This window comes from Salvelinus namaycush, chromosome 36 (genome assembly GCF_016432855.1).
Source record: "Salvelinus namaycush isolate Seneca chromosome 36, SaNama_1.0, whole genome shotgun sequence".
Taxonomy (NCBI): domain Eukaryota; kingdom Metazoa; phylum Chordata; class Actinopteri; order Salmoniformes; family Salmonidae; genus Salvelinus; species Salvelinus namaycush.
The window spans coordinates 15,366,904-15,383,051 of NC_052342.1; the positions used below are offsets into that span (position 1 = coordinate 15,366,904).

The window sequence follows — 16,148 nt, forward strand, 5'->3', positions numbered from 1 at the left end:
CTGGTTGACCTCTCACTCACTATGTGGTTCCAGAAGGATGTCTATGTGGTGTCAGTCAGTTACTCTCTTTAGTCGTTGTTCACACCCATCACAATTAGAAACACAGATCCACAGACATACTGCATGCCATGTAGACTAACACAGTATCTTATCACTTACAAGATCATAGGTTTTATCAATTCTTGAACTGTAATCATTAGTTTAGTGTAGAGTAGAAGGTGTATCCAGGCTACAGCCAAGAGCACTACCCACCCAGTTACAAACCCTGACTCCTACTAAACTCTCAGGTGTTACACTTAATGTTTCTGTGAATGATAGTGAAAGTAAGACTGACCAAGTTTATTCACCCAATGGGTTAAACAGCTGCAAAGACAAAGACATGTTCCCACCAGCACAAGTATTTATACCCCCCCCCCCCCCCTTTAGGTGGAGTCTCTTCTTTTTCTCAAACACTACATCTTTGTTGCTAGGCAGGAAGTTAAGTTACGTGTGTAATAAACTGTTCCTTCTCCCTTCATGTGACCTTACCTGACCTCGGCCCACATTCTTCACTAATCCACAGCTATCCACCCTTATGAGTGACTGCAACCATGTGATTGCCTTTTCCCTTGCTTAGTAACTTTTCAGGCCCATGTCACTTATCTACCCTCAATTGACCGCACCATATACATTCCTCCTACATATAACCAACCAACACTTCTGGTGTAGCAAGTATTTGAAATTACAACCCAACAGAAGACACCCAGGTACTTTGATGATACAATTCATATTTGTCTTAGTGTGTATTCTAGCTGTGGTACAATCCTCAGTCATGCGCCTTGTGTCCACAATGAATTTAATAGCAACCCTCGATTCTCAGTGCAAATTAGCAGAGGAAAAGAACACCTAATGATCTCAGACACGCAGCTCTCAGATTCAGCAACATATTACTGTGGGAGTTCTTATTCCAACAAGGTAGAATTTAGAGTGAAAATAAATAAAAACTAATGTTCTGCAACTAGAACCTTGATAATTTTTGCACTTTACGTTTTGGAAATACAAGGTCTTAATTAAATGTGAGGTATTTGCAAAATCAGACATCAATGAAGCTTAAGTTTTCAACAAATGTTGAGTTCGGACACAAAATAGGAAACACTTTTACTGACATCAAAACCTTTTTGTCAGGTTCTGCATCCAGAAACCCAACTGTTGTACAACAACCTGTTTCTGAGTCAGTCCAGCCAGGAGACTCTGTGACTCTGAACTGTACAATACACACTGAGACCTGTGCAGGAGAACACAGTGTCTATTGGTTCAGACATGGCTCAGGAGAATCCCATCCAGGAATCATTTACACCCATGGAGACAGGAGTGATCAGTGTGAGAAGAGCCCTGAGGCTGGGTCTCCTACACGGATCTGTGTCTACAACCTCCCCAAGAGGAACCTTAGCCTCTCTGATGCTGGGACTTACTACTGTGCTGTGGCCTCCTGTGGGGAGATACTGTTCGGGAACGGGACCAAGCTGGACATCGAAGGTAAGGTGTGCATAACCACACATTTTCTCTCAAATTGTGGGAAATATCAATATGTAATTATATTTCTTTCAATTCGTATTAGATTTCAAATATAACTTGTATATCTAATTTTCATGCCAAAATCACTGAGGATTAAAGAATAATAGAAAATAATCAAGCCTTGTTTTTTTTACTTTCAGACCTGTTGGGTGATCAGAGTAATCTTAGTAATAATAGTAATAATAGTTATAGATCATTAAGTAGGGTGAAGGCTCGCCCTCCTTTTATCACTTCCCTCTCTGGCCTACTGTCACGATCTTTCAAGATCGAACCCAGAAGCAGACCAGGACAAGGAGCGTAGGAAGAAGGTGAGTATTTATTTACAATAAAATGTGAAAAGGTAGATATATCCAGATGGCGTAGCGGCCAGCGGTGGTGAATAGATGAGAAGAAATAGGTGAGTCCAATGTAGTAGTAGAATCCTCTGTCAACCAGGCGGGAATGGAGTGAATGATCCAGGTGAGTAACTGAAGGCAAAACAAACGGAGGTAAGTTCAAGGCAAGCAATACGTAAATGAAAACAAAACAAATACTATCCAACTGGAGTCTGGTACTCAGGCACAACATACTGTTAATGGCTAACGATCCGGCAGGGAATGGAAGTCAGGTCAGAGCTTTTGAAGGGTAGAGATGATGATCAGGACAGGTGTGCAGATTACTGATGGGAAACAGGTGCGGGTGAACATCAATCTCCCAATGAGCTAATTCGCCCGGCAACCAGACAGGGTGCGTTCCAGGACACCTGAAACACACTCCAGGACAGACACACAGGCAAACCCAGACTCAGGAAGCGGGATTCGTGACAGTACCCCCCCTCCGACGAACGCCACCGGGCGGACTACCTGGAGCGCCAGGATGGAGGCGGTAGAAGTCACGAAGCAGGTCGTCATCCAGAATCTGACGCCGAGGAATCCAACTCCTCTCCTCTGGACCATAACCTTCCCAATCCACTAGATACTGGTACCCTCGACCCCGCCGTCTGGAGTCCATGATGCGGCGCACCGTGTAGACAGGACCACCTCCGATCATCCGAGGAGGGGGAGGACGAGGAGGAGGAGGCAACAGAGGACTGAGGTGAACCGGCTTGAGACAGGAGACATGAAAAGTGGGATGCACTCTAAGTGTTGCAGGCAACTTGAGTCGAACCACCACAGGATTTATGATTCTCTCCACTACAAACGGACCAATAAACTTCGGTGACAACTTCCTTGACTCCGTCCGTAGAGGAAGATCCCGTGTAGCCAACCAAACCTTATCTCCAACCGTATAAGCTGGGGCAGGAATACGGCGACGGTTCGCCTGGATCTGATACCGGTCAGAAACTCTAAGGAGAGCCTTCCTGGCCCGATGCCAGGTCCGGTGGCAACGACGAATGTGGGTCTGGACAGAGGGAACCGAGAGATCCCTCTCCTGAGAAGGAAACAAAGGAGGTTGGTATCCGTAAAGGCATTGGAAGGGGGACATCCCCGTGGCAGATGAAGGAAGGGTATTATGGGCATACTCAACCCAGGGTAATTGAGATGACCAAGAGGTGGGATCAGAGGAGACAAGACAACGCAGCGTGGACTCCATCTTCTGGTTGGCTCTCTCCGCCTGACCATTAGATTGTGGGTGAAATCCAGAAGTGAGACTGACTGTAGCTCCAATGGCCAAACAGAAGGATTTCCAGACAGCAGAGGTAAACTGAGGACCACGGTCAGAAACAATGTCACTGGGCAATCCGTGAACCCTGAAAACCTCCCTAACCAGGATCTCGGACGTCTCCGTAGCCGATGGAAGCTTGGAGAGAGGAACAAAATGAGCAAACTTGCTGAATCTGTCCACAATGGTCAGAATGACCGTGTTCCCAACAGAAGGGGGCAATCCCGTGACAAAATCCAGGGCCAGATGCGACCAAGGTCGCCGAGGAATAAGTAGGGGGTGAAGAAGCCCAGAGCTGGGCCGATTGGTACTCTTGTTCTGGGCACAAACAGGACATGCGGCAACAAACCTCCGGGTATCTTCTCCCATGGCAGGCCACCAAAAACGTCTGCGCAGTAGTGCCATAGTCCGAGCAACGCCAGGGTGACAAGCTATCTTGCTGGCGTGGGACCACTGAAGGACAGCAGAACGGACCGACTCGGGTACGAACAACCGACCGGGTGGACCGTTACCGGGGCCGGGCTGCGTCCGAAGGGCCGCCATCACATCCTCCTCTATCCTCCATGTAACGGCTCCCACGACCACATTCTGGGGAAGAATCGTCTCAGTCTTGACCCCACTCTCCTCCGTCTTAGAGAACATCCGGGACAGGGCGTCCGCCTTCCCGTTCTTCGACCCAGGTCGGAACGTCAGGGAAAAATTGAAACGTCCAAAAAACAAAGCCCACCTGGCCTGACGGGCGTTGAGACGTTTAGCCGATTGTACGTAAGCCAGATTCTTGTGGTCAGTCCAAACCACAAACGGTTGCTCCGCTCCCTCCAACCAGTGACGCCACTCCTCCAAGGCAAGCTTCACAGCGAGAAGCTCCCGGTTACCCACATCGTAGTTTCTTTCAGCTGGAGAAAGACGACCAGAGTAGAAAGCGCAGGGATGGAGTTTACCGTCAGTGGAGCTACGCTGGGACAGGATGGCGCCCACACCCACATCAGAAGCATCCACCTCCACAACGAACTGACGGGAAGTGTCAGGTTGAGAGAGAATCGGGGCGTTGGTGAATCGGCTCTTCAAGTCCAGAAATGCTCGGTCTGCCTCAGGAGTCCAACAGAACTTTCTGGTGCAAGACGTCAGGGCAGTTAAAGGTGCAGCCACCCGGCTGTAGTCACGGATAAACCTCCGATAAAAATTTGCAAACCCCAGGAATCTCTGGAGCTGCAATCTTGTACCGGGCTGGACCCAATCCCGAACCGCCCGAACCTTCTCTTGGTCCATCTTGATCTCTCCCCTGGATATGATGTACCCGAGGAAGGACGTTGTGTGGGCGTGAAAATCACACTTCTCAGCCTTCACGAACAGCCGGTTCTCCAATAACCGCTGCAGGACCTGCTTGACATGCAGAACGTGGCTAGAAAGCTCCTTTGAGAAGATGAGGATATCATCCAGGTAAACGAACACAAAAATACCAATCATATCTCTCAGAACGTCATTCACCATACTTTGGAACACAGCCGGAGCGTTGGTCAGTCCAAACGGCATCACCTGGTACTCAAAATGTCCCATCGGAGTATTGAACCCAGTCAACCACTCGTCCCCCTCCTTGATCCGAACCAAATGATAAGCATTACGTAAATCAAGCTTCGTAAAAACCGTAGCACCCTGTAAGGAATCGAAAGCCGAGCTCATCAAGGGCAGGGGATACTTGTTCTTAACCGTAATATCATTCAAACCCCGATAATCAATACACGGTCGAAGAGAGCCATCCTTCTTGCTCACAAAAAAAAATCCTGCTCCCAAAGGTGATGACGATGGCCGAATGAGACCTGTAGCTAGAGACTCCTTGATGTAGGTCTCCAAGGCCTCACGTTCCGGTCGAGAGATACTGTATAACCGTCCCTTGGGAAAGGCAGATCCAGGAAACAGATTAATCGCACAATCATAAGGTCGGTGGGGAGGAAGGGACAGAGCCTTCTGTTTACTGAATACCTCACCCAACTCGTGATATGTTTCTGGAACCAGGGACAAATCAGGAGGAGCAGAGTCACTGACCTGACTGGAAACAGCAGGAGAACAGGCAGTCCTAAGGCAGTTAGCATGACACTCAATGCTCCAACTAGTTACCTTCCCTGTCACCCAATCAAACGAGGGATTGTGTTCCTTCAGCCAGGGGTAACCAAGAACCAGAGGAACATGGGGCGAGGACAAAATGAAGAAAGAGATAAACTCTGAATGATTTCCCGACACCAACATCTTAACCGGTTCAGTCCTCATAGTGATCCGTGCCAGACTACTGCCGTTCAGAGTGGTTGCTTCAATGGCTTCCGGCAATTGCTCCTTGGAAAGCCCCAGCTGTTCCACCAAGTCGGCATCCATAAAGCTGCCATCGGCACCTGAATCGATAAAAGCGTTCATGTCAAAACTCTGATCCTTATTCATAAGGGTCGCAGGAAAACGGGGTCTGACAAGATCCTTGAGAGATTGAAACTGGCTCGCTAAAATTCCTCCCAAAACTAGCGAGCCGGGCAGTTTAACGGGCGCTGTGGACAAGCGGAGATGTAATGTCCCGATCTACCACAGTAGAAACCGCTATTGGTCTCACGTCTGCGTTGACGCTCCTCCTTAGTTAGCCCGTGTCACCCCACTTGCATTGGTTCAGAATCTGGTGGCAAGACCCCTCCACTAATCCCGTGTGGAGAATAATGCTCAATACGTCCTGGTTCACCTCCTGAACCGAATGGTAACCGAGTTGCAGATTGATTGGATGGGCCCCACTGCTTCTCCCTCCTTCTCTCTCGGACTCTATTATCTACCCGAATAGATAAAGCGACCAAGCTGTCCAGGTCACTAGGCTCTGGATAAGATATCAGCTCGTCCTTAAGTTCCTCTGACAAGCCCTTGTAAAAAACCGCTTGTAGTGACTCCTCATTCCAACCACTCTCCACAGCCAATGTCCTGAACTCAATCATAAAATCTGCCACACTGCGATCTCCTTGGCGAAGAGAGAACAAACGTTTAGCTGCGTCCTTACCTCGGACTGGATGATCAAAAAGCTTTCTCATCTCTCCCGTGAACTCCTGATATGAAGCCGTGCAGGTTCCCTGTCGTTCCCAAACGGCTGAAGCCCATTCCAGAGCTCTTCCACGCAACAGTTCAATAACAAAGGCTATCCTAGCCTTGTCAGTGGCGTAAGAATGGGGCTGTAGATCAAACACTAACCCACACTGCATAAGAAACGAACGGCATTTTCCCAAATCCCCTTCATATTTATCAGGCGTCGGTACCTTGGGTTCACGGAATGACACCGCTCCAGACACGGCAGGTGAGATGGGTGAAACCGGTGGTGAATGAATCGCCGGCAAACTGAGCTGATCCTGGATTTGTGTCAAGCTAGCAGATAAGTTCTGGATCGAACTCGCTATCTCCTGTAGCGCCGTATTGTGTTGTCCCAATGTCTTCCCCTGCTGGGTAATGGCATGGCAAACGGAGTCCAGGTCCGCTGGGTTCATTACTGGCCGGATCGTTCTGTCACGATCTTTCAAGATCGAACCCAGAAGCAGACCAGGACAAGGAGCGTAGGAAGAAGGTGAGTATTTATTTACAATAAAATGTGAAAAGGTAGATATATCCAGATGGCGTAGCGGCCAGCGGTGGTGAATAGATGAGAAGAAATAGGTGAGTCCAATGTAGTAGTAGAATCCTCTGTCAACCAGGCGGGAATGGAGTGAATGATCCAGGTGAGTAACTGAAGGCAAAACAAACGGAGGTAAGTTCAAGGCAAGCAATACGTAAATGAAAACAACAAAACAAATACTATCCAACTGGAGTCTGGTACTCAGGCACAACATACTGTTCATGGCTAACGATCCGGCAGGGAATGGAAGTCAGGTCAGAGCTTTTGAAGGGTAGAGATGATGATCAGGACAGGTGTGCAGATTACTGATGGGAAACAGGTGCGGGTGAACATCAATCTCCCAATGAGCTAATTCGCCCGGCAACCAGACAGGGTGCGTTCCAGGACACCTGAAACACACTCCAGGACAGACACACAGGCAAACCCAGACTCAGGAAGCGGGATTCGTGACACCTACTTCATTTTGAAGTAGAAAATATGACATTCACAGCAGTATGTGTTTTTATTAGTAAACATGAAAAGGCTTCCAATATATTGAATGTTTTGACGTTTTCCTTTTAGCAGGGACCCCTTTTCAACAAAGCCACTATGGGAATCCTCATTCCAACACCTCAGACCAACAAGTTAGCAGGATCAATTGTACTGTATTAAGAGTGAGTCTGGAGAAGTTTGTTAAAGCAAAAGATTACAGCATTAGATTTGACCCAGAGTCTGATTTGAGTGAGTCTGTGTTTCATCCCCACAGCTCCACGGTGACGATGATGGCCTGAACTATGCTGCCCTGATGTTCACTGAAAAGAAGAGTACCAAGCCCAGGAGACAGAGGAGAGAACAGAGAGAGGAAGAAACCATCTACTCTGGTGTGAGTCATCAAGTCAGGATGTGACAGTCCTCCAATCAGCATCATTTTAAGTTGAGCCCTACTGACCTCCACTTTGACCTTGACTGTGTCTGTGTGACTTGGCTGTTTTGTACTTTCCTCATTTGTTGTAAAATGTAATAGTCGGGCCAAGCTGAAGAGACAGTCACTGCATTGGCATACTCTCCTAATATCAATGTAGAATCATTCAGATGCAGACCATAATTGTCCAGCAAGTGTGAAAGCTGATACTAGGATGGTTTCAGAAGTCTCAAATCCTCATCAATAGTAGCTGAGGTTGACTGCCTGGATACATCTGTTTTTACAAAAAGAAGTTTAGCACAAATTGCTGTACGTTTAATTTGCAAATGTCTGAACTCTTCCTTTCGATGATAATGGTTGTAACATGGAACTCTGTAACCTGCCTTTATGCTTGCCAAATTCTTACCACTTATTTGTACGAGGTAATCTTATTAGTGCTTTGTGAAGATCGTTGAAAAAATGACAAATAAATCCCACTTTGTAACACAATAAAAATGAAGACATCCAATGTTAGTGTAGACTTTCTATAGGCGTTGTATGTGCTACTAGTCTCAGAAACCAACTCAAATAATGAAAAAATACAAAGCAGTAACTCTGACTTTACACCATTTGAAGATAAATATCACAACTTTTTGAAAGCGTAAGCATATCAAAGAGAAACTCATCATTGATTCATCAATGAATACAGACTGTATCAAATCAAATGTATTTATAAAGCCCTTCTTACATCAGCTGATATCTCAAAGTGCTGTACAGAAACCCAGCCTAAAACCCCAAACAGCAAGCAATGCAGGTGTAGAAGCACGGCGGCTAGGAAAAACTCCCTAGAAAGGCCAGAACCTTGGAAGAAACCAAGAGAGAAACCAGGCTATGAGGGGTGTCCAGTCCTCTTCTGGCTGTGCTGTGTGGAGATTATAACAGTACATGGCTAAGACGTTCAAATGTTCATACATGACCAGAAGTGTCAAATAATAATAATCACAGTGGATGTTGAGGGTGCAACAGGTCAGCACCTCGGGAGTAAATGTCAGTTGGCTTTTCATAGCTGATCATTCAGAGTATCTCTACCGCTCCTGCTGATTTTAGAGAGTTGAAAACAGCAGGTCTGGAACAGGTAGCACGTCCGGTGAACAGGTCCGGGTTCCATAGCCGCAGGCAGAACAGTTGAAACTGGAGCAGCAGCACAGCCAGGTGGACTGGGGACAGCAAGGAGTCATCAGGCCAGGTAGTCCTGAGGCATGGTCCTCCGAGAAAGAGAGAGAAAGAAAGAATTGGAGAGAGCATTCTTAAATTCTAATAAGACAGGAGAAATACTCCAGATATAACAGACTGACCCTAGCCCCCCGACACATAAACTATTGCAGCATAAATACTGGAGGCTGAGACAGGAGGGGTCGGGAGACACTGTGGCCCCGTCCGACGATACCCCCGGACAGGGCCAAATAGGCAGGATATAACCCCACACACTTTTCCAAAGCACAGCCCCCACATCCCTAGAGGGATATCTTCAACCACCAACTTACCATCCTGAGACAAGGCCGAGTTTAGCCCACAAAGATCTCCGCCATGGCACAACCCAAGTTGGGGCACCAACCCAGACAGGAAGATCATGTCAGTGACTCAACCAACTCAAGTGACGCACCCCTCCTAGGGACGGCATGGAAGAGCACCAGTAAGCCAGTGACGCAGCCCCTATAATAGGGTTAGAGGCAGAGAATCCCAGTGGAGAGAGGGGAACCGGCCAGGCAGAGACAGCAAAGGCGGATCGTTGCTCCAGTGCCTTTCCGTTCACCTTCACACTCCTGGGCCAGACTACACTCAATCATAGGACCAACTGAAGAGATGAGTCTTCAGTAAAAACTTAAAAGTTGAGACCGAGCCTGCGTCTGTCACAAGGGTAGGCAGACCATTCCATAAAAATGGAGCTGCCTCCAGCTGTTTGCTTAGAAATTCTAGGGACAGTTAGAAGGCCTGCGTCTGTGACCGTAGCGTACATGTAGGTATGTATGGCAGGACCAAATCGGAAAGATATAGGTAGAAGCAAACCCATGTAATGCTTTGTAAGTTAGCAGTAAAACCTTGAAATCAGCCCTTGCCTTAAAAGGAAGCCAGTGTAGAGATGCCAACACTGGAGTAATATGATCAAATTTTGGAGTTCTAGTCAAGATTCTAGCAGCCGTGTTTAGCACTAACTGAAGTTTATTTAGTGCTTTATCCGGGTAGCCGGAAAGTAGAGCATTGCAGTAGTCTAACCTAGAAGTGACAAAAGAATGGATACATTTTTCTGGATAATTTTTGGACAGAAAGTTTGATTTTTGCAATGTTACGTTGATGGAAAAAAACTGTCCTTGAAACAATCTTGATATGTTCGTCAAAAGAAAGATCAGGGTCCAGAGTAACGCCAAGGTCCTTCAGGGCTTTCTTTGAGACGACTGTACAACCATCAAGATAAATTGTCAACAGAAGATCTCCTTGTTTCTTGGGACCTAGAACAAGCATCTCTGTTTTGTCCGAGTTTAAAAGTAGAACATTTGCAGCCATCCACTTCCTTTTGTCTGAAACACAGGCTTCCAGCGAGGGCAATTTTGGGGCTTCGCCATGTTTCATCGAAATGTACAGCGGTGTGTCATCTGCATAGCAGTGAAAGTTAACATTATGTTTTCCCGAATGACATCACCAAGAGGTAAAATATATAGTGAAAACAATAGTGGTCTTAAAAAGGAACCTTGAGGAACACTGAAATTTACAGTTGATTGGTCAGAGAACAAACCATCCACAGAGACAAACTGATATCTTTCCCACAGATAAGATCTAAACCAGGCCAGAACTTGTCCGTGTAGACCAATTTGGGTTTCCAATCTCTCCAAAAGAATGTGGTGATTGATGGTATCAAAAGCAGCACTATGGTCTAGGAGCACGAGGACAGATGCAGAGCCTCGGTCTGACGCCATTAAAAGGTCATTTACCACCTTCACAAGTGCAGTCTCAGTGCTATGATGGGGAATAAAACCAGACTGAAGCGTTTTGTATACATTGTTTGTCTTCAGGAAGACAGTGAGTTGCCGCACAACAGCTTTTTCCCAAAAAATTGAGAGGAATGTGAGATTCGATATAGGCCGATAGTTGTTTATATTTTCTGCGTCAAGGTTTGGCTTTTTCAAGAGATGCTTTATTACTGCCACCTTTAGTGAGTTTGGTACACATCCGGTGGATAGAGAGCCGTTTATTATGTTCAACATAGTAGGGCCAAGCACAGGAAGCAGCTCTTTCAGTAGTTTAGTTGGAATAGGGTCCAGTATGCAGCTTGAAGGATTAGAGGCCATGATTATTTTCATCATTGTGTCAAGAGATATAGTACTAAAACACTTGAGTGTCTCCCTTGATCCTACGTCCTGGCAGAGTTGTGCAGACTCCGGACAACTGAGCTTTGGAGGAATATGCAGATTTAAAGAGGAATCCGTAATTTGCTTTCTAATTATCATGATGTTTTCCTCAAAAAAGTTCATGAATTTATCACTGCTGAAGTGAAAGCCATCCTCTCTTGGGGAATCCTGCTTTTTAGTTAGCTTTGCGACAGAATCAAAAATACATTTTGGATTGTTCTTATTTTCCTCAATTAAGTTGTACAAATAGGATGATCGAGCAGCAGTGAGGGCTCTTCGATACTGCCCCGTTACTGTCTTTCCAAGCTAGTTGAAAGACTTCCAGTTTGGTGTGGCGCCATTGCCTTTCCAATTTTCTAGAAGCTTGATTCAGAGCTCGGGTATTTTCTGTATACCAGGGAGCTAGTTTCTTATGACAAATGTTTTTGGTTTTTAGGGATGCGACTGCATCTAGTGTATTGCTCAAGGTTAAATTGAGTTCCTCAGTTAGGTGGTTAACTGAATGTTTGTACTTTGACGTCCTTGGGTAGGCGGAGGGAGTCTGGAAGGGCATCTAGGAATCTTTGGGTTGTCCGAGAATTTATAGCACGACTTTTGATGATCCTTGGTTGGGGTCTGAGCAGATAATTTGTTGCGATTGCAAACGTAATAAAATGGTGGTCCGACAGTCCAGGGTTATGAGGAAAAATATTAAGATCCACAACATTTATTCCACAGGACAAAACTAGGTCCAGAGTATGACTGTGGTAGTGAGTAAGTCCGGAGACATGTTGGACAAAACCCATTGAGTCGATGACGGCTCCGAAAGCCTTTTGGAGTGGGTCTGTGGACTTTTCCATGTGAATATTAAAAAAATGTAAATTAGAATATTATCTGCCATGACTAGAAGGTCCAATAGGAATTCAGGGAACTCACTGAGGAACGCTGTATATGGCCAAGGAGACCTGTAAACAGTAGCTGTAAAAAGTGATTGAGTAGGCTGCATAGATTTCATGACTAGAAGCTCAAAAGACAAAAACGTTGTTCTGTAACTGTATGTAAGTTGGGAATCCTGTCTAAGAATCATTTACACTTATGGAGACAGTAGTGATCAGTGTGAGAAGAGCCCTGAGGCTGGATCTCCTACACAGAGCTGTGTCTACAACCTCCCCAAGAGGAACCTCAGCCTCTCTGATTCTGGGCCTTATAACTGTGCTGTTGCCTCATGTGGGGAGATATTATTTGGGAATGGGACCAAGCTGGACATTGACCGTAATATTATATTATATATAATATTTCTGACATTTCTGAAAATCTCAAACATACTTTCACATTGCTGTGAGTAAATTGCTTGTATGGTTGAACAACATTTCCTGAATCTCCTCTATCACTGTCTGTATTTCCACAGATGGTTGTAAGGAGGACCAGGTTCTCTTGGTGTACTGCCTGGGTGTAGCGTTGGCTCTTTGTGTCATCCTCATCATTGTCCTTGGTTGTGTTATGTATAAGATGACCAAGAATACATCTTTGCTGTGCAGAGGTAAGCGTTATCATTGCCCACAATATATATAGAATGGTGCCGGAGAGGATGGCTGACGTTTTACGTGTTCCTAACCAACTGTGTTATTTTGTTTGTTTTTTTGCGTTGTATGTAACTTGTTTTTTAAATGATTTTGTACAAAATGTTGCTGCTACCGTCTCTTCTGACCAAAAATTGTTTCTGGACATCAGAACAGCGATTACTCACCACTGTAACGATAGTCGTATAGAGGAGAAGGAGAAGACCAAGGTGCAGTGTGGTAAGTATTCATAATTCCTTTTAATGAATACGAATATTAGAACAAAACAACAAAAACGATAAATGAACAGTTCTGCAAGGTGACATACACTAAACAGAAAACAATCACCCACAACTCAAAGTGGGAAAACAGGCTACCTAAATTTGGTTCTCAATCAGAGACAACGATAGACAGCTGCCTCTGATTGAGAACCACACACGGCCAAACACAAAGAAATAGACAACATTGAACACCAGACATAGAATGCCCACCCAAACCCACGCCCTTACCAACTAAAATAGAGACATAAAAAGGATCTCTACGGTCAGGGAGTGACAGTACCCCCCCCCCCCCCAAAGGTGCGGACTCCGGCCGCAAAACCTGAACCTGTAGGGGAGGGTCTGGGTGGCATTTCACCACGGCAGCGGCTCTGGTGCGGGACGTGGACCCCGCTCCACCTTAGTCTTGGCCCACTTAGGTGGCGCCTCTGGAGTGGGGACCCTTACCGCCGACCCCGGACAGGAGGGTGACTCTGGCTGCTCCGGACAGGAGAGCGACTCTGGCTGCTCCGGACAGAAGGGAGACTCTGGCTGCTCCGGACAGGAGGGAGACTCTGGCTGCTCCGGACAGGAGAAGGAGCCTCCAGCGGACACGCTGTTTTAGTCATGAAAATGGGTTAATTCATTGTATGATGATGATGATGATGATGACGATGATGATTCCACCATGTGTTCGTCTACAGGAACGTACCCCTCAGTCAAGTACTACTTCAGTCCCCATTTCTCATCACCAGGAAGACAGACATAACACTTGTCCAGCTGCTGCTGATTGAATGTATTTTTTCTTCCTTCAAATATGAAAATAGGCATTTACCTATAGGTGTTGTTGCACTATAAATACTTTTGTCTGATGAACACTTATTTTTGTTATTCCTCTCAGGATCAAGATGCTGACACAATCCATGACGCCACAAGAAAGTAAACGCCCGGAGACAGAAGGTCGGCATGCAGAGGGACACTGTTTACTCTGGAGTGAGATGACAAAACATGGACAGAAACGTAGACCTTTGCTCTTTAATAACTTGCATTGATTTTGTGTTTTCTACACTATATGTATAACTATGGCTTTTCATTGTAGGTTACAATTACTTGTATTCTGTCAAGCTCCTTTTAACATTAATACTGTTGTGCCTTTTAGATCAAATTAAACGTTCAACTGCTTTCATATAGAGATATTGTTTGATTTGATTTTTTCTCTGTCCTTAAATTTCATCCACAGATTCAGTGTGCAACAACCATATTAGGCTGATGCTCAATGTAACAAAGCTATATTTGGTTGCATAATGCAATGTGAATATGCATCTATTGACTAGTGTTTTAGTTTGTCTCAAACTCTTTTTTAACTGTATCCTGAAAACATCTCTGTGGTGTTCTGAATACCCTAAATAGATTTAACACTCAGCTAAACTCATCTCTAACCTCCAGCAATGACTGTCAGTCCTCACCATGTGCTCTCTACGCACACCTCAGTGCATCTAAACCACAAACAACCATGTCATTAAGAGCACAACTCACTCTCTTCATGAGAAAAGCCTGAACTAAAAATACAAATATTATAATTTGAACAGTATATTGTTGAGAGACTGATTTAAATATGAAGTGCAGATTGTGATTTGGCCGTTTTCAGAAACCGTTGACAAAATCTTAACGTATAATTCCAAATTGCAGGATTGCAATTCATTTATCTTTCAATAGGGAGCAGCAGTGTTTATGGAAGTCCCCTGTGGCAGCTTCACCAGTAGAGTCACAGCAACTTTTAGAAGTAAAGAAAATGTTCAAATTGTTTACAAATTTTATAAAGAATCGTTGAAAACGTACTATCCTGTGATAGTTGATGTGTGTAGTCATAATATCTGTCAACAAAGGCCCAACAAAGACACTGTGTGGCTGTGAAGAATCTATAACAAGGTAATATATACATTTATTACTTACATATTACACATCTGTATCATGTTATAAATCCATTTCAGAATAATAGTCACATGCATCAAACAGTCTAGTTAGTCATCATCACTGGATCATTACTACTAACATCAACTAAGTTATTATTAAGTGTAGCTTAGTTACCAGGAGGAGCCACACAATCATTCTAAATAAAATGGGTAGCAGAGTGCTCTCTATATGACGAAGACAATGACTCATGTTTGTGTGTAGTTTTGTATTGAGTTCCAGGGAGTAGTTGAATAAGTATGGGAGACAACCTGTTTATTCAAATCATCTCTCCTCTGTAATGTGTTGTCCTCTTTTAGTTGTGTTGATAGCATGTCACTCACACCCCACACAACAAGTTCACAGGTACTCTGCAGTCTTCTCTAAGCCCAAGACGAGGCTTGGGCTTCCATATCTACGCTTTGGTCAGGTGGGCCTGCTGGCTTTGTGCACACAGGACCCTGCTAACTGTCTCTGTGTCTCTATGTGGTTTTCAGCAGGATGTCTATGTGGTGTCACTGTTGTTCTCACTGTCTTTACTTGTTGTTTATGTTGCCCCTGACAGCTTACAGCCACAACAAAACAGTTATTTATTAAACTGACTGAAATATATATTTAGTTATCTGAAATCAGTTACAAACCACAAATAACTGCTAATGAACCCTATCTGAACCCTCTAAGTTAAGCACCTCATGTATGATGCAGCACCATCTATTCTAACTTGTAGTCCAGGGGGGAGGGGCAATTTGTGATGATGTCATGGAAGAACTTTCAGTACATTCTCAAACAGACATGTCTTGTGAAGCACAAAAACTAATGCAGGTTCCTCTGTCTGAATGAGACCAATAGAGGAGGATCCTCCTTCTGATAAATTGCTTCCTTTTAGAACCACACTAACCACAGAGTAAAACAGACTAGATAAAGTGTGTCACATTAGCTGAGTGGCTGGGGTATCCAATCAGGCATGCACTATCAGGTGTTACACTTAGTGAATGTTTCTGTGAATGATATACAAGGAATGGAAGACTGACACGTACTTGTTTCATTATGTAGGTGTTTACACTTCTCATGTTCACTCTTGTACATACACTATATATACAAAAGTATGTGGACAGTATGGTGGAACAAATGCAAGATTATTTTATAATTCTTCTATTGCATCAAATGGTTGTGTTATGCAACAGAATAGAGTATTCTTATAACTATTGTGTGTGTGTTCTACTGAGGATGGGCCTCTGGGAGATAACACTGACAGGAGATTTACAATGTCTTTTGGGTGATAAAACCTGAAGAGCATTC

General features: G+C 44.9%; 1 protein-coding gene across 1 annotated transcript in view; it reads left to right on the plus strand.

Annotated features, from left to right (window-relative positions):
* The first annotated feature begins 21 nt into the window (after positions 1–21).
* The window catches only part of LOC120030259, a 48,712-nt gene continuing 32,585 nt past the window's right edge, over positions 22–16,148 (plus strand). The window contains exons 1-4 of the mRNA XM_038975603.1: positions 22–50; positions 792–931; positions 1,165–1,515; positions 12,492–12,623. Coding sequence (XP_038831531.1) covers positions 22–50; positions 792–931; positions 1,165–1,515; positions 12,492–12,623 — 652 coding nt within the window. The remainder of the gene's footprint in view (positions 51–791; positions 932–1,164; positions 1,516–12,491; positions 12,624–16,148) is intronic.